At 42.8% G+C, this 19,096-nt stretch overlaps 1 protein-coding gene across 2 annotated transcripts in view; it reads right to left on the reverse strand.

The window, feature by feature from the left end:
- Positions 1-2,820: 2,820 nt before the first annotated feature.
- DYNC1H1 (dynein cytoplasmic 1 heavy chain 1) overlaps positions 2,821-19,096 on the reverse strand; it is a 95,315-nt gene continuing 79,039 nt past the window's right edge. For both annotated transcript variants that reach the window (XM_043986143.1, XM_043986141.1), the window contains exons 65-78: positions 17,921-18,081; positions 16,559-16,670; positions 16,407-16,467; positions 16,182-16,305; positions 15,910-16,023; positions 13,686-13,856; positions 13,249-13,466; positions 12,938-13,041; positions 9,660-9,871; positions 8,622-8,775; positions 4,590-4,732; positions 4,102-4,270; positions 3,688-3,815; positions 2,821-3,187 (exon numbers count right to left, since the gene is read on the reverse strand). In XM_043986143.1, the coding sequence (XP_043842078.1) occupies positions 3,059-3,187; positions 3,688-3,815; positions 4,102-4,270; positions 4,590-4,732; positions 8,622-8,775; positions 9,660-9,871; positions 12,938-13,041; positions 13,249-13,466; positions 13,686-13,856; positions 15,910-16,023; positions 16,182-16,305; positions 16,407-16,467; positions 16,559-16,670; positions 17,921-18,081 (2,000 nt within the window). In that variant the 3' untranslated portion in view covers positions 2,821-3,058. The remainder of the gene's footprint in view (positions 3,188-3,687; positions 3,816-4,101; positions 4,271-4,589; positions 4,733-8,621; positions 8,776-9,659; positions 9,872-12,937; positions 13,042-13,248; positions 13,467-13,685; positions 13,857-15,909; positions 16,024-16,181; positions 16,306-16,406; positions 16,468-16,558; positions 16,671-17,920; positions 18,082-19,096) is intronic.

Genomic DNA, 19,096 nt, shown 5'->3' on the forward strand with positions numbered 1-19,096 from the left:
AAATAATTGATTGCTTAGCCCTGGGAGCATGTGCATTTCGTGATCCTGATGATGTAGAACGAAGGGGCTTGTTTCTGACTTTGTTTCTAGTCTGCCAATCACAGGGTGAAGAAACGGACTTCTGGCTCTCCAGTTGGAACCAAGAATGGATAAGAAAAGACTCCCATGGAGATAACTTGACCTTTTTTCTTGCTCTAGTATACAGAGGCCAAGCTGCTTGGAGCTTCTTGTGGGGGAGCCATGAGTATATAGCCCTGCTGTTACTCAGAAAGGTGGAGTATTGGGGATGGAAGTCAAATCAACAAGCATTTATTAAGAGCCGACTATGTGCTGCCTGGCACTGGCCTAAGTGTTGGAAATACAAAGGAAGGTAAAAGACAGCCCCTGCCCTCAAGGTCACAGTCTTAAGGGGAAGACAGCACATAAACTACTATGTACAAACGACATATATACAGGATAAATGGAGATAATCTCAGAGGGAAGGTACTAGAATTAAAAGGGACCTGCAAAGACTTCTTGAACAAGATGAAATTTGAGCTGAGACTTGAAGGAAGCCAGGAGAGCCAGAAGGCTGAGATGAGGGGAGCACTGCAGGCATGCGGGACAGCCCTAAATAAATCAGGGGGAACCAACCAGAAGGGCAGTGTTGGGGATTGCATAGAGAGTGTAGAGGTGAGTAAGGTCTAAGACTGAAAGGTAGGAAGGGACCAGGTTTTATGAAGGGTTTAAAAGCTAGAGAAAATTTTTGGTAATAGGGAGCCACTGGAGTTTACTGAATAGGGGAGTGACATGGTCAGACTTGCACTTTGGGAAGATATTTTTGATGGCTGAGTGGAGGATAGACCAGAATGGGGAAGACTTGTGGGGCAGAAACCAACCAGCAGACTTTTGCAATAGTTCAGGAGGGAGGTGATGAGGGCCTGAACTAGGGCAGCAGCGTGGTCACAGGAGAGGAGGAGGCATATATGGGGGACGTTGCAAAGGCAGAATCAACAGGACTTGGAATGAAACAGATTAGGCTGTGATCTCGTGAGCTTTGAAGGTCAGCAGAGCAAGCCACCAGGACGCCAGGGGACAAGCCAGAATTTTTGATCCACCAGCACAGCCCTGAGGAGTAACAGAAATGATTCCAAGTGAGTGGATTGTCCCGAGACAAAATGTCAGGTCCTACAAGCAAGGGAGTGACTCTGTCCATTGGCTATGCTGAATTTAGAAGTGAACTTGATGGGATAATGCTGTGTATTAGTGAAGCTTGAGGCCACTCTCCCAGGGACCTGTATGGTAAAGGAATGCTCCTATGGGTCTGCTGGGGGGGGGGGGGTCACCTAGTATGATGGCTATGTCCAGCATCTCTCCACCCCTTCTCCCCTTGACTACTGTTGCTGGACATTTGGCTCTAGTGTGGGACCTGCTGCATTTCATAGGGTCCTACTAGATGTGGATCAGATGCCAGGGGAATGAGATAAGGAGTCGGTAATTGCAGAGTGGGGTTGTTAAGCTAGAGCGAGGGTCCACGTGTGAAATCCTCAAGACTTCATGCCCTCCTATGTGGATTCTCAGAAGCCCTGGCCCAGAAGCAGGGAAGTCAAAGATGGTAGGGGTTAATGCAAGGGTAAGGATTTTAAAGGTTGGGAAAAGTAGGTTGGTACTGATTCAGTTGTTAGCTCTAATGAGGCATTGATCTGACCGTACCCAGACATTCCTACAGTCATAAATGACTGTATGTTGTCAGTGGAGGGGTTTCCTTTTTTTGTGATGTTAGCGATGCTTGTCACATCTACCCCCCCCCACTTTTTTTTTTTTTTTTGCGGGGCAATGAGGGTTAAGCGACTTGCCCAGGGTCACACAGCTAGTAAGTGTCAAGTGTCTGAGGCCGGATTTGAACTCAGGTACTCCTGAATCCAGGGCCGGTGCTTTATCCACTGCGCCATCTAGCTGCCCCCCCCCACCTTTGACAGGACACTTCTGTTTCTTCCACAAGTCTTTTGCCTTCCTCCTATCTTAACCCAAAGATATTTCCCCCAAACTTATTATTTTATATATATATATATATATATATATATATATATATATATATATATATATATATATATATATATATATTTGCTGTGCTCTTGTGTATACCTTTGTATTGAAGTCACCAAGGGAGCATTAAAATATATCTTTATTTAGAAGCTGTAGTTAAGTTCTTCATATATGATTTCTCTCCCTGATTCTTTGTATCAGTGTTGGCACATTAACATAACTGCAATTTCAGGACGGCGTTTTCTCTCTCTCTTTTTTTTTTAAGTGACCGGCCCAGGGTCACACAGGTAGTAAGTGTCAAGTGTCTGAGGCCGGATTTGAACTCAGGTACTCCTGAATCCAGGGCTGGTGCTCTATCCACTACGCCATCTAGCTGCCCCAGGATGGCATTTTCTCAAAGAGCCCCTCAGGAATACTGCAATAGATGATTGGACTAGACATCAATCATGGATTAAAGGCTCTGGGACAAGAGAGCTGGAAGGACTCTTGAGAGTACTTAACCTCACTCATGGCAGCAGCAGGATCTGAACCCAGTGCCTCTGACTCCAAAGCCAATGCTCTTTTCTACCATGTGACTTTGGGTACCTTCCAGCTCTGACGCACACCTGTATCATATGCACCTCATTTCTTATCAGCTTAACTATGTATTCAAAAGTGTAATAGCCCCAACCCCACAGGCTGGTGCAGAACAGGAGCTGGCTGTTCCTTCTGCCCATAACTTTTAGCATTTTCATCTGCTCCAAACAGGTGCTAAAGCTGGTGCAAGGATGTCAAGGAACAGGACTGACTCACAGCCATGCTTGAAAACTTTTATTTCACAATAGAAAAACTGCATTTCCAAACCAGTTTCCTTCTACCTTTTTACTGTCACTTCTATACGTCAAACATGCTCAACTTCCAATCTCTCATTCTACCTACTTGCACAAATCCCTCTTCATACAATTCCTAACCCTCTGAACACAATTTAAGCATGAAAAACAGTATTTTAAGTGCTGATCAGGACACAAGTAATGAGTGAGAGACCAACAGGAGGTCACTCAGTGCACAGGACTGCCACCCCACGCTCATAGAAGCTCCGAGGGTCTTCTTTTGTAGCAATTTCAAAGTCCACAGTAAAGATGAGATCTGCTCGGGTGAAGTTCAGATAGACAGGTAAGGTGACCTGCAGAAGAGAGAGCAAGTACACAAAAAAGAGCTCAGTGCTCAGGGTAAAATGTTACAACCAAACTAGCAGAACTGAGCAATGGGAGAATGAGTGGTTCATCACAAGATTGGTTAACAAAGCTGAAAATCAGCAGCTGAGGCCCAGAATCAGCAGCTGCTCCATTTCTTCTTCTGAGTCAGTAAGCCAAATACATACTCATCACCACAATCCCAAAGCACTATTGCCCACCCCTGCCCCAGCTCTGCTGTGCACAACTGCACTTCCCACCAAAAAGTAACTGCATGGACTCAGGTAGAAGCCCATGGGGAGGAGGAGGAGCCCTATGGAATTTGGGAAGCACCGTGTGTTTACAGGACAGAGGAGTGTGAATTTCTCTGGAAAAACACCTGCAAACAAACAAACAAAAACCAAACACATCTGCAAACTAAAGGAAGGAGCAGAAGCATCAATCACAGAGATGAAAAAAGCCCTGGTAGCATGGGCCAAGGTTAACTCACCACATTCGCTTTTTTCTCTGCATTTGTCTGCTTGATCCAACGAAGCTGGGTTATAGGTAGTATGGTTGAAATTGCATTAGAGAGAGACAATTTGTTATTGTTGCACGTGGCTCCCTGAAGCTTCAAACCTACAAGAAGCATATTAAACACATTTTAAAAGTAAAGCACCAAGAGAATCTCATACAGTAACACGTACCCTCCCCTGAGACTTTTCAGACTGTTAAACATGAAAAGGGGGCAAAATGCCTAGAAACCTGAGCCCACTTAATTAGCACATAAGTTGGATAAATACGCACCTCCACACTTAGCGATCCGAGAGTCACAGAGGCTCTCAATTACAACTGTGCCCACACCAAGCCCTTAATCTGGACCCAAAACAGGCAGGAGTGGGCGGAGCTCTTTCCCTCAGCTCACCTGTGACCCCAAAACTGCAGGCATCCAACACAGCATTCTGGGCCGTCGTGACATTGACTTCCAGGCAAAGCTCCTCCAGGGACCAGCTGTTTGCTTGGGCTACATACTGTCTGGTAGCTGTAATATAAGCCTCTGGGACAAACAGGCCACCCAGGCACACATGGATATTCTGTCCCCCAAAAGAAAAAGCAGTTTTTAGGTCATTTATGTGATAATGGGAATTTTTCTCTTCTCAAGCCCAAGGTCTCTCTGCATGCAGGCTGAGGTGATATCAGATTTTCTGCAAGCACATTTTGCATCTGCCTCACAATTAAAAGCCAAGCCAACCTCTTGATCCTAAGAGACTACATTTAATGTCCGCTTGGCACTCAGCCAGACTAGGTTCCCTGATAGAGTCTGATTCCTCCCTTAACAGCCGCACAACCCAGAGCTGCTGCTAACTGGATTTCCAATGGAAACTGTTCTAATGTGTTAGACATAAGAAGTACCTTTAGTTCCTTTGCTCCACCAGATGCAGCTGCCAGTGAAATATTCTGAAGCTGTTTAATTCGTTCACTGAAATCTGACACCCACTGAATAACCGTCATACCAGCAGGCACTGTGTAGTGGGACCAGCTTCGAGGCAAGATACCTGCAAAAGGAGAATGTGGGTATTCAGGACAGTGTCCAACACCAGGCCACTTGAAAAAATTGGACATATTTTTGTAAAAATCTTTTCCCCTCACTTGTGTAGGTTCCGTTCCAACTATTTTCAGTCAAAATAAGTAGCATTTTTAAAGTCACCAAACCATAACCATTTACAAATATTTTGAACTGGCTGACAGATTTATCCAAAAGTTCCTGGAATGGATGCCTGGAGCCAGAATATATTCGATTCCGGGAACCAAATTCAGTGTTTTCCGGACACATTTTTAAACACCAGGCATAGAGACGAATGATTTTAATTATCTTGTATTATTCTTCTTTAAGGAATCCTGTTCCCAAAGCAATTGAAATCAGTGGTCATTTGCTGGCTGGAAGTTCAGTGATGGCATATTCCACAAAGGAGAGGATTGATTTGGATGTTTCAAAAATGTATTCGTATTCTCATCTTATCTTTCTTTCCCTGCCTTCCATCTTGCTCTCCCCAACATAACCAACCAAAAACCAACCCTTTTCCATTCTACATTATGTAAAAAAAGACACTGTTCCCAGTGGAGACACTTCAAGGTCCTGTGATTTCACCAATACTTTTCCTTCCCTAATGTAGACCCCACCAACCCCTCTCTACCATAGTCTTCATGAGATCATCTGGCAACTTCATCCTCTGCTGAGATTCTGACTTAGCCAGTCTGGCCCTCACACGGTCTGTCACAGGGCTTTGACCTGAACCCTTCCCAGTTTTGCATTACCTGCCACAGACCTTGTGCTCCCGTGGCACAAGAGTCACCTCCAGCTATGATGGACTTTGGTGGAGGAAGACAGATAAGATGTTTTAAAATCTAGACCTAGACCATTTTCCTCTCAAATGGACATGCATTTTCCTTCAGTTCTTTGCATACAAAGACCCCACTAATACTTATGATTAGCATGGCTAATTAAAAAAAACAAAACAAAACAAAAAACCTGTCAGAGGGTTGGAAGGAGGCCAGCCCTGAGAAGGAACTAGGACAGCAGAAAGGGGAGCAGATGGACTAATGAGTTTTGGTGTGATAGATGGAGACAGTTCAAGAAAGAGAATTCTTTTGGGCATTGGCTTACACTGGGAGAAGGCCAGACAATCCTTATCCCCTCTCCTCTGAAGTCCTGTTTCGGGCCAGGGAGCTATTTCCTACCACCTCAGAGCCAGACAGGCCTCCGGAGGCCATCGAGTCTGACCTAAGTCAAAGAACCCTCTCTATCACATCACAAATAAGTTTTCGTCTAGGATTTGCTTAAATGCCTCTCTCACGAAGGCAGCCTCATTCCATTTTTGGACCAATCTTCATTATTATATAAGTTTTCCTTATGTGAAGCATAGCCTGTATTTATGGAGAATTTACAGGATCCCGTTAAATGACACTCTTCCCATTGTTCTAGCCTGCTGATAGGTTTTTGGATCTGGCTGCCACCCAGCACATTAGCTATTATTCTCAATTTTGTGTTCTCTGCAAATCTGATGTGTCTAACTTCATCAGTGATTTAAGGAAACCTCAGACAAATCTCTGTGGCGGTCCACTCAATATCTCCCCCTCCAAGCTGCTGCTGCTCTCAACATTTAGTCTTTCTGCTCAGTCATTCAACTAGTTCACAATCCACTTAATTATGCCATCGACTAGCCCACGACTCCCTCTCACACCATTCAGCAGAACAGAAGAGATGTCACTGATTAGAGAAATGCAAATTAAAACTACTGTGAGGTACCATACCTCATACCTCTCCAATTGGCTAAAATGACAAAAAAGGAGAATAATAAATGTTGGAGAAGATGTGGAAAAATTGGGACACTAATGCACTGTTGGTGGAGCTGTAAACTGGTCCAACCATTCTGGAGAACAATTTGGAACCATGCCTAAAAGGCTTTAAAAACTCTGCATACCCTTTGACCCAGCAACAGCACTACTAGGTTTGTATCCCAAAGAGACCATGGAAAAATGAAAAGGACCCACATGTACAAAAATATTTATAGCTGCTCTTTTGTGATAGCAAAGAATTGGACAAGTTGTGGTATATGAATATAATGGGATACTATTTTGCTATAAAAAACAATAAGCAGATGGATTTCAGAAAAACTTAGAAAGACTTACATGAACCGATGCTGAGTGAAATGAGCAGAACCAAGAGAACATTGCACACAGTATCAACAACACTGTGTGATGATCAACTGATGGACTTGCCTCTTCCCAGCAATGCAATAATCCAAGACAATGCCAAAAGACTTATGGTGGAAAATGCTCTCTACATTCAGAAAAAGAACTATGGAGTCTGAATGCAGAATGAAGCATACTATTTTCACTTTTTTTGTTGCTTTTTTGTTATATTGTTCTTATTTATTTTTTCTTGTTTTTTTTTCCCTTTTGTTCTGATTAATGTGGAAATATGTTTAACATGATTGTAATGTATAACCTATATCAAACTGCTTACTGGCTTCAGGAGCAAGGAGGGAAGGGAGGGTGGGAGAAAAATTTGGAACTCAAAAAACATCTTTACAAGTAATTGAGAAAAGTTAAATAAATAAATTCAAGTGACAAAAAAAAAAAAAAAAAAAAGAAGGGATGTCGAATAGCTATCTGGCTATAGTTATCTGTGGTCTTAGATTAGGAAAGTCTTTGCAGCCATTAAGGTTTAAAGAAGACCTCACCACACCCTGCTGCTGCAGAAAAACTCAAGTTGCTTACAAATGTGTATAACACAAACTCCTAAGTGGATCTGACTTTTGTAAGGAAAATTAGCTGTTGAATTGTTAACCTCTACCTCAGAGAGTCAAACCAGGATTTAGGATCCTATATTAGACCCTTCTTGGAGGGTCGGCTCATGCACCACCTGCAACAAGAAGCCTTTTCAGATTCTCCTATTTCCCTCCTCAATTATCTTCTATTTCCACTTCTGCATCAATGTGATATCCCTCAAAAGACTGTCCTCATTTTGTATTTGTACTTCCAGAGCTCAGAGTAGCATTCTGTACATAGTGATAACAGATACCATTACAGAGAACTTTAGAAGTTTGCAAAGTGCTTTACACATCTCATTTGATCCTCACAATAACTCTAAGAAGTGCAATTATTGTTCCCATTACTCCCATGAGTAAATTGAGGTTCAGAGAAGTTAAATGACTTGCTCAGGATCACAAAGCTAGTAAACATCTAAGATAGGATTTGAACTCAGTCTTGCTAACTCCAAGTCCATTGCTTTATCCACTGTGCCATCTTGCTGCCTCAAAGTAGACATTTAAGAAAAGCGAATATAAATTGGCCAGCATCTTTAACACTCAGCTTTTATAACATTAGGGTAGATTTGCAGTTACCATGGACAATGAATTGCTTATTATGAAAAAAAGAACCTAAGATTCCCTTGGACAGCATGTCTAACCCAAGGGAAGGTATGAGCTCTCTTTCCTTGGGAGCAGGAATCCACACTGATCTGCACCCAGAAGGACTGACTACCTTGCATGGTGAAATATATCATTTTGTTTTGTTTTGGTTTTGCGGGGCAATGGGGGTTAAGTGACTTGCCCAGGGTCACACAGCTAGTAAGTGTTAAGTGTCTGAGGCTGGATTTGAACTCAGGTACTCCTGAATCCAGGGCCAGCGCTTTAACCACTGTGCCATCTAGCTGCCCCGAAATATATCATTTTGAAGATAAAGCTCATTTCAAAACATTTTATGCTGGCCAAGCTACTGGGCCCATTAGTACTTATTATTCATTTGTAGAGCACTTCAATAACATGAAGATTAATTAAGTCCATTAATCCCCAATCAATCTGACTGTTGCCTTCATGATTCCATGACAGACACCCTGGCTAGTGAGACCATTACATAAGAAAGAAGCAAAAACCACAATACCTTTCACCAGTTCATTTATAAGCGTCCGTAGATAGTTGGTTTGCTTCTTTTTTCCTTCACACACTTGAACCACATCAGCAAGATCCTGGCGGACATCTTGGAGTAACTTGGCACCCATTTTCACTTCTCTTTCAAAGAATCTAAACAGAGGGTCCTACATTTAAAGTGAAATTAAGGATGAATTGAAGGGAAAAGCAGCTTTCTTCCACAACTAAAGCAAAATCAGCACTCAGAGCCCCACAAGGTTACATGGATCCCAGGAATTACTTTGCATTGACCTTACATGTACGTCTCATTTATATGTTTATATTTTTGGGGGGTAAGGACAGTTTTTTTTCTCTTGTACACTCATTGCCTAAACTGGTGCCTGCCACTGGACCATGTACTTGAAGCACTCTCCTCTCAGCATGGCTGGGCCATTGAGAACTGACTCCCCCTGGGCAGGAGGAAATCACCAAACCAGAGAGCTTAGAGGAATTTGTCTGTTAGGATAGATCGGTTTTACAAAGCTGGGTAGAGTATGGAATGACCACCAGCCGAGTTTGTTGAACAAGCAAGTACAGATGTAGGGAGGAGAAATGTTCACTGTCTTGGTGCACAAAGAATAGTCTTTTGCACACTCTACTTGTTAAATGAAGTAACTGTACATACATATCCATATAAAACCTGGAAAAGTGAGTTTCTGAAAAGAGACAGCATAAATTAGACAAGAGCTTGTAAAGGTGTCTATAATCAGGTGTCTTTACCTAAAGAAATATAGGAAGCTCTTGTTGCACTTCTTAGAATATACATTGCCCTTTCTTATGTAAGATGTACAGTCTTCTTTTAAAGCATATAACTGCTTTTTTGTTATTTATGTGCCATGAATGAACCAAATCATCTGTCCCATGACTTGTTCATTGTTTGCCTTCTCATTGAGGGAAGGGAGAGAATTTGGACCTCAAAATTAAAAAAAAAAAGTATTAAGTGTTTTTATATGTAATTGGGCGGGAAATAAAATGATAAATCTTTTTTTAAAAAAAAGAAAAAAGAACATGCCTTAATGTTTTCTACAGTTCGCTTCAGGTGATTCAGGGTCAGTGGTATGAGATGCAGCCAGTTGGATGCAGTGGTATGGAGAGTTCTCATCCAAGCTGGGCGGCCATCAGAAGTGGAATCTGTCCGAGTCTTCTTTTCTGTTTCTGCATAAGCCAGGTCATCTTCATCCTCCAACATCTGCATCTTCAGCATCTTACTGATCATGTCAATGCCTAAGCCAAAGATACATACAATTTAAAGGTAGGAAGGAGTTGGAAAAAACTGAATGTGAACTGTCTAAAACATGTTTACTTTAAAAAAGAAATCTGAAGCTAGGTTAATTCTAAACCTAAATGGAATAGTTTCAGTAAGGAAGAAAGAAACTGTCACTTTTATGTAAGAGGAATGCTTTGAATTTTTTTGTTTTTGTTTTTGTGAGGCAATTGGGGTTAAGTGACTTGCCCAGAGTCACACAGCTAGTAAGTGTCAAATATCTGAGGCTGGATTTGAACTCAGGTACTCCTGACTCCAGGGCCGGTGCTCTATCCACTGCGCCATCTAGCTGCCCCGAATGCTTTGAATTTTATATCTGATCTCATCACTCAAAAAGATGTACTTTTCACTAGGAAATAAATAAAAGAGAGGCTTGGACCTCTCCTTTTCCTTTATCACAATCTCTTTTGTATCAATTATTTATATGTCCCTTTCCCCCGTAATAGATCATATACTAAATGAGTGCAAGGTTGGCTGCCTTCCAGAGGCATGTATCCAAACCAGGACAGAAAACTTCTCAGATCGGTTGGGCATGGTGACAAGTAACCACTTCTGGTGAGTCACATGGCTACAAACTGCACTTTCAAAAGGAATGGAGAAAGAATGTCTGAGGTGAATAAAGCATGAGACAAGAAATTGAAGAACTTTGGCACAGAGTTGGTGTGGTCCATTCAGAAAAACAGTAGATTTGGCAAGTAAAAAGCTGGTTAAAGAGAAAAGAATTCATTTCTGGACCATGGATTAAAATGAAGGAACGACAGGCTCTTTAAAAATGACTGGTAAGAATGTATTTACGGGGGGGCAGCTAGGTGGCGCAATGGATAAAGCACTGGCCCTGGATTCAGGAGTACCTGAGTTCAAATCCGACCTCAGACACTTGACACTTATTAGCTGTGTGACCCTGGGCAAGTCACTAACCCTCATTGCCCTGCCCCCCAAAATGTAATTACTTTGGGTCCTAAAAATCTTATCAAAACAGTTTTAAACTGAAAAGGAAGGGGGAAATTTATTTAGCTGGGAACCATAGAAAGTAGTGACCATCTAAGAAGAATCACAGTAGTACTACCCAGAAATTCACAAGAAGCAGAAATCCTTTTTTTGGGGGGGTGGGGGGGGAGGGGGTGGATGCATGGCGGGGCAGTGAGGGTTAAGTGACTTGCCCAGGGTCACACAGCTATTAAATGTCAAGTGTCTGAGGCCAGATTTGAACTCAGGTCCTCCTGAATCCAGGGCCAGTGCTTTATCTACTGCACCACCTAGCTGCCCCCAAGAAGCAGAAATCTAACAAAAGGAGCCAGTAAAAATTCCACTGGTCTGGGGATTTCCACGTAGAAATGAGCAATAATACATGGCTAACAAGAAAAATGAAGCAGAGATTCTTTTTTTTTTGGGGGGGGGGGCGCACACACGCAGGAGGGTTAAATGACTTGCCCAAAGTCACACAGCTAGTAAGTGTCAAGTGTCTGAGTCCAGATTTGAACTCAGGTCCTCCTGAATCCCAGGCCGGTGCTTAATCCACTGTGCCACCTAGCTGCCCCAAATTACAGATTCTAAATGACAAGAAGGTAAATTTGACTCCATGAGGTACTATTGACACTAGACAGGACTGGACTCATGACCACAATTCAAAGGAAGAGGACAGGTAAAAAGAAAAGGGAGCAGAATAGCATCAAATATTGAGACAATATCATTCTGGAAGGAAATCTAGGAACCAGAGTACAGGAAGCATGTGGAGAACATTTTGGGTAAAGATCAAAGAAAACATAATATGCCACAGAGACATAAAGAAGAAACACCTGTGTGGGAACCAGCTGACAAAACTAGCATGGAAGTATAATATGGGAGTGATGGGGAACTTGATTTATGTAGACATCTGCTGAAAGCACAATGGTTGATCATTTCATCCTTCCAAAGGATCCAAGACTGAGATCTAGAAGAGGCCTTAGGAGGCCATCTCACCCAACCCATCATTTTACGGAAACAAGTGACTTGCCTGAGTCACCTAGAGAGTCAATGCAAACCCGGCTCTTCTGACTGTAAATGCCCCCAGTCCTTTCCATCCTGCCTCCCAAGAGGAAAACTGTTCTTCCCGAGCTCATTCTCACCAGAAAGGGCAGGGAAGGTGGGAAGGAGGGACAAATTTCATTCTGGAATTTGTGATAAGGAAAGTGAGGACTAAAATCACTTTTGATTTCTGGAAAGCAGTTTCATTTAGAGAAAGGAAAGACAGGCAGCATTTGAAAGAAAGGCCAGAAGATTGGGTAGCTTTCCACAAGGAATCTCTGAAGTGATCAAGGAAGAGAAACAGTTCTAAAGAGAAAGAAGGGCCACATCTGAGAGATACTGACAGGTTTTTGGGTTTTTTTGGTGAGGCAATTGGGGTTAAGTGACTTGCCCAGGGTCACACAGCTAGTAAGTGTTAAGTGTCTGAGGCCGGACTTGAACTCAGGTCCTCCTGACTCCAGGGCCGGTGCTTTATCTACTGCGCCACCTAGCTGCCCCTGATACTGACACTTTTAAAAAACTATCTTTACCCGATAGGAAGTTTTATCTTATCGTGCTAATTAGCTTTCATCAATCAAAACAAAGTCATTTCTATAGCACTTCACATCCTGCAGCATCATTAAGATTCCTAGTTCCCTGAGTAATTCATTTCATCTTTATTCTCACAAGTGGAAAAAGATGACCAAAAATTTATTATGTATATAAATAAACAGAGAGTAAGTTTACACAGGTCCCAATTCCAGATAAGCTACTGATCCTGCAAATGAAGGTTTTGGACTCCATGATTCTGAAGATCCTTTCCAGTTGTACAAACTCTGCAAAGAAGCATTACCAGTAACTACAACTGATTCTCCTACCAGACCTTTTATGCAGCTATGAGCATGACACCAACATTTGCTATTTTCAACTGTTTTCTTCCTCCTGTTTACTTGCTATCAGAGGTGCTGCTGAGCAAACTCAAAAGTAGGAAGAAGAAAAGAAGCAAGGAACAGAAAAATCCTTCAACCAAAGAGACAAGGTACCCTGAGTGGTGAGGAGGACTCTCTCGGCATTGTTTGGTAAGCCAAGCCACGAAGGTGTCTGGGTATCTGGAAGCAATTCAACCCACTGTACGAATTCTTCTCGTCTGGGGGGAAAAACACAACAAAACACATATAGACCAAGTTCAGAAGCATCATCACAGACTATGTGACAAGTATCTTACGAAAACTGAGATATCTTGCATAGCTAAAGGCAAAGATGCACCCCCTGCCCCACCCCACACAAACTGAACTACCTCAAAAGGCAAGTAATCCCTGCTACAAATGACGTCCAAATGAAAGCATTTGAATACCTGATACCATCTGGCATTTGAATGTCTTTGTGCCCATCGACCTTGCAGGCCAGTTTAAATTCACTGTCAAAGCTTTTAGTTGTAAATAAACGCTCCAGGAAAGTATTCAGTAAACGCTGGTCAAATTCATTATCAACACGTCCTCCATAAATAGACTGTGCCATCAGGGTCTTCAGAGCTGACCATGGGATTTTATCGGGAGAAATGTTCTGTCGGCCCTAAGGAGAGAGAATGAGTTGTGTCACTGATGCGGGAACAAAGGATGGATTTCAAGTCTAAGGAAGCCCAGAAAGGTGCCCCTGCTGGCTTTTGGTTACTACTGACTGGCAGCTCATTTCTAGGATTCAGAATACGTCCCTCTAGCGTTGTAACTTCTTACTAATCTAAATGTTTCCCAAGGAAACAGGTGATTAAGAGGAAACACTGAGCCAACTTGCCTTTGCTGTATCATCAAGCCACGTATCCACCGTATCACAGGCAGAGCGTAAATCAGATTCTCCAAATTCGTACTTCTTTGACCAGCCCAGGGGTGCGTATCGCAAGCGTTCTTGGATGATTGCATGGAACCAGGCCAGCAGGAAATACAAGCGGGCACGCTCATTGGGAGACTAGAGAAGTCACCAAGAAGAAAAAAATATCATAAAGTAGCTCCTCCTTCTAAACAGTTAACAGTCACCTACTGCAGTGATGTCAAACTCAAATAGAATGAGTTCCTTACAGGCCATATATATTGACTTAGAAAACCACAAACTGGTTTTTTCTATGCTTTATTTTGAAATTCATTTTTACTTATTTTGCCAGACATTTCCCCAATTTTAATTAGCTTGAGAAGCAAGTCTGACACCTCTGAGCTATTGCAGACCCCTGCCTAATGCATGTGTCTCCTTCATAATAATCCCTAAAATCAATTCATCCCAGGTTCTGGCTTAAACTCTAATGATGAGTCAGTCTCTACCTTTACTGGGTAGCCCATTCCCTTCTGGGGTGGATCTTCCTTATATTAAGGGAAAAGCTGTCATTTCTACTATCTCCTTTATTGTAGCACATATTAAGTCTAGCCATTCTATTTCACAAAAATCTTCCAGTAACTCAGTGAAAAAAATGAGCATGTGTTTCTGCCAAGTTTTCTCTTCTCTAGGATAAATGTTTTCCAGCTCCTTTAACTAGTCCTTATAAAACACCTTAGGTGGCAGTAAACAGAATGCTAGACCTGAAATCAGGAAGACTTGGATTCAAATCCAACTGTAGACAACTAATAACAGTACCCCTGGGCAAGTCACTTAACCTCTGTCTGCCTCAGTTCTCTCATCTGTAAAATGGGGATAATAACAAGCACTTATCTCCCAGGGTTGTTGTAAAGATAAAATGATATATACAAAGTGCTCTGTAAACTTAAAAACACTATATGAAGGCAAGTATTATTGCTATAAGGCAGTTTCAAGTGCTTTAACCATCCTAATTACCTTCCTGTGGATCTGCTCATATGTTGCAAGGTCCCTCTTACAATGTGGTGCCCAGAGTATACCAGGGCAGAGTACAGTGGGATTAGACTATCACCTCCCTTACTCAGGACAATATATTTCTAATCATTCCATGGGGGGTAGGGTACACAGTGCAGAAGGAAAGAGAGAGAGAGAGAGAGAGAGAGAGAGAGAGAGAGAGAGAAAGGGATGAGGTCCAATGACACATTTAGGAACCTGGCCACTAACAGTAGGAGAATACAGAAGTATACAGAAGGCATAATGATGTGTTTGAAGTTACTGAAAAGGAGGATTTATGTACAGAGGGGGAGCCTCAGGACCAAGAAGATCTAGGTCCCAATCCCCTCTCTGACACATTTATGGGAGCTGCTAAATGACCCTGGGCAAATCACTTAATCTTCCAGGGTTCTAGGCAACTCTCTAAGACTTTAAATTACAGAGAAAGTGCCTTCCTGCACAGGGAGGGGGATCTGCTTTATCTGGAGATGCCTATTCTGTTGTTGTTTTCCCCAATCTTAATAGTATTTTACATTTTTTCAATTACCACGTAAAGATAGTTTTCAACATTTGTTTTTGTAAGATTTTGAATTCCAAATTTTTTTCCCTCGCTCCCTCCCTCCCCAAGACAGCAACCATTCTGATATAGGTTATATATGTATTAATCACATTAAACACATTTCCACATTAGTCATGTTGTGAAAGAAGAATCAGAACAAAAGGGAAAAACCTCAAGAAAGAAAATAAAAAAAAATAAGTGAAAATAGTATGATTCAATCTGCATAGTTCTTTTTCTGGATGTGAAGAGCATTCCCCATTATAAGTCTTTTGGAAGTGTCTTGGATCACTGTACTGCTGAGAGGAGCTAAGTCTATCACAGTTGAGGAGATATCTATTCTTTTTTTTTTTGGCAGGGCAATTGGGGTTAAGTGACTTGCCCAGGGTCACACAGCTAGTAAGTGTCAAGTGTCTAAGGCCGGATTTGAACTCAGGTACTCCTGAATCCAGGGCTGGTGCTTTATCCACTGCGCCACCTAGCTGCCCCCTATAGCACTATTTCTAAGGAGAATAATCAACTTAAGAAATGAACTTTGGGCACACAACTTGTTGCTAAGTTGGGGAAGGCCTGTGGTTTAATGGCTTATGGTGGGAGACAGAGGAGAGTAGTGTGCACTGTATTTACCTTGCATATTCTTGACACGGGAATGCTGCTGAAGGTCCTCAGCATGTTGGCTTTCACACCGGGAGGAGGCTCAAATACAAAGATGCGTCCAGCACGAAGCAAGTTCACAGGCACCTGAGGAAAAATGTGGCCCATGTATCAGCTGTCATGTTTCCTTGTGTAGAGCCAACTGATGGCAGTGAAAGTCCAATGCACATAAGCCCCAAACCCGGGTGTCTGTATTCAACCAGCATGTAAGAGGAGCATGCCAAGGCAGGACTTTCACTCTTTACCTTAGGATTAATCTCCATTGTGAGGAAGAGTCTGAAACAAGCATGGGGCTGCAGAGAATGAAGCTTCTTCTCCAGCTGCATCAGCCAGCCTGGGGCCAGATGGACGTTTTTCAGCATCACCCACCTAGAGAAAGCAAGAGGAGGCACTCGTCACATCTCACACCATGACTCCCAGTGTCTGACCTGTAAGATTTTCACTGGGGAAAAAAATAAATGACCCTCTACCTGCCAGACTTGACTGCTGTGTTTATTGCCTTATCTGCTTGATTAAAGCCTTCAGCAGAACCTACAAACAGACAAAAACCAGAAGAGGATCCTCAATTTCCAGTCCCTATGCAGTGCTACGACTTCTTGAGAAGAGAGTCATCCGTGCTTACCAATCGCAATGGATGTAATCTGTGTGTTCTGTTCAGCTGCAAGATCCTCCACATGCCCACTGGCATCATAACCAGGCACAGAGCACATCAAGACAGGAGTGTTTGGCTTCACCTATAAAGAAAGATGTATCCTGTACAATAAAAATCCAGATAAAATCTGAAACTGCACCTACCTTTCCATATATGCTCAAACATGTGGGGATGGGAGAAGAAGGTGAATACTGTGAGCTAGAATATACAGTAATTCTTCATCAGAAATGAAAGTGATCTCAGAATGGGCCCCAGACAGGTTTTACTAAAGGCCTGTAGGGATCACCTTGACTGCCACACTTACTCAGAATGCACAAGAGGCCAAATACCCAAAGCCAAAGAAGCACTGAATCAGGGCCGAAGGGAGCTTCCGGACGTTACTGTTTGACCCTAAAGCACCAATTTCCCCTCTCCCATCCAGCCTCTGCTGAGGGCAGGAGTTCCATCTCTAGCCCTCGGGGCAGCCCATACCAGTGTTGGAGAGATCTCACTTACTGAAATATGCCTCCCTGCAACTGCCACCAACTGGCCCTTGATCAAAGTCAGGTGACACAGGCGACAACTTATCAAACCTGTGCTCTCTCCCAAGTTTTCTCTTCTCCTGACCTGAGCATCTCCAGTTCCTTCAACAGATCTTTCTCATACAGCCTTAAGTTCCCTTATGATCCTAGTCACTCTCCGCTGCACTTTCCTTGTCCTTCATGTGCCCAGAATTGGATAAGAGGTCAAAATAGATAGGGCTGAAGGCAGAATTGAAAGGGACTATAACTCCAATCATTCTGTTTTTGTTGTTGTTTGGTTATTTCAGTTGTGTCTGACTCTTTTTTCTTTTGGTGAGGCAATTGGGGTTAAGTGACTTGCCCAGGGTCACACAGCTAGTAAGTGTCAAGTGTCTGAGGCTGGATTTGAACTCAGGTCCTCCTGAATCCAGGGCCGGTGCTCTATCCACTGCGCCACCTAGCTGCCCCGTGTCTGACTCTTTGTGATACTATTTGGGGTTTCCCTGGCAAAGATTCTGGAGTGGTTTCCCATTTCCCTTTATAGCTAGCTCATTTCACAGAGGAGAAACTGAGGCAAACAGGGTTAGGTGACTTGCCCAGAGTAACACAGCTAGTAAGTGTCTGAGGGCAGATTTGAACTCTAGGCCCAGCACTCTATGCACTATGGCACCATCTAGCTGCTCCATTTCATATACTAATTCGAATGTATTTTGCAGGTTGCATTGTTGTCCAAACGAGAGACAACTACTGTCTGAATTCGGAGTAGGAAAAAGTGCTGCTTCCTCATGTTTCCCTCAAATACTTTGTATTTTATAAGCCTGTTTTGTATTACCTCAGTATCCACAATGTGTGTCAGGTCTAACGGCTGTTCCATGATGGACATGAAAGATTCACCAAGGTTTGTGGAGACAAACATGTGAGCCATGGCTAGAAGACGGTCCGGCCGGAAAGCCTGAATCAGCAGCAGGCGGTGAATGGCCTGGCCAATGGGGGCTGAAATGAAGAGGGATCGTTAAGACGACGCAAAAGCTCCAATAACTCAATTTCACTCAACGTATTAGGAATCTGCCTTCCTACAAGCTTCCCTTTGGTTTTTCACATTTGGTAACTGAGTCCACTTGACTCAGAAGTTTGCATTTGTTTCCTTGCACTGCTGTGGAATATCACAGAATCTCAGAGTTGGAAGAGACCTAAGAGGCAACAAAGTCCAATCAGAACTTTACCAAGAAACCAGCTGCAACACCGCAGGCAGGCTGTGGGCAGACTTCTGGTATGAGGTGGTCCATTCTGCCTCTGCTAAATCCACCTCTGCAACTTCCAACCGCTGATCTTTGCTCGCCACTCAGAACAAACATATTCCTCTTTTACATAAGTTTTTCAAGTTCTTGAAGACGGTTCTCCCATACCAACAACCCTTCCTACCTCCGTGTGTTCTCTTCTCTAAGATACACATTCTAAGTTTCTTCAACTGATCCTCATGAAGGCCAGGCCAGGCCTTCACCATCTAGACTGCCCTCTTTTTTTTGGGCAAGGCAATAAGGGTTAAGTGACTTGCCCAGGGTCACACAGCTAGTAAGTATCGAGTGTCTGAGGCCACATTTGAACTCAGGTCCTCCTGAATTCAGAGCTGGTGCTTTATTCACCATACCACCTAAATGCCCCTTAGGCTACCCTCTTTCTAGATCCTCTCCAGTATGTTCATGTTCTTAAAATGTGGCACCCAGGTGCATTTTGACTCAAGAGGAATAAAGTGGCTTTCTCACCTCCCTCATTTTGGATACTGTTCCTATCTTAGGGTAGCCTATGGTTGCATTAGTTTTTCTGTGTTTCATATCACATATATGATTCAAAGCCTCTTGATCTTTTTCAGATAAAAGCTATCCATGGACCCCCATCCTACTTTGTCACTGAAAAGTTGATTTCCTAAATGCAAGTAAGACTTTAACATCTGTCCCTTTCATATTTCATCTTCTTAAATTTGATTTGATTGTCAGTATGGTTTTGGAAT

This window comes from Dromiciops gliroides, chromosome 2 (assembly GCF_019393635.1).
Source record: "Dromiciops gliroides isolate mDroGli1 chromosome 2, mDroGli1.pri, whole genome shotgun sequence".
NCBI lineage: Eukaryota > Metazoa > Chordata > Mammalia > Microbiotheria > Microbiotheriidae > Dromiciops > Dromiciops gliroides.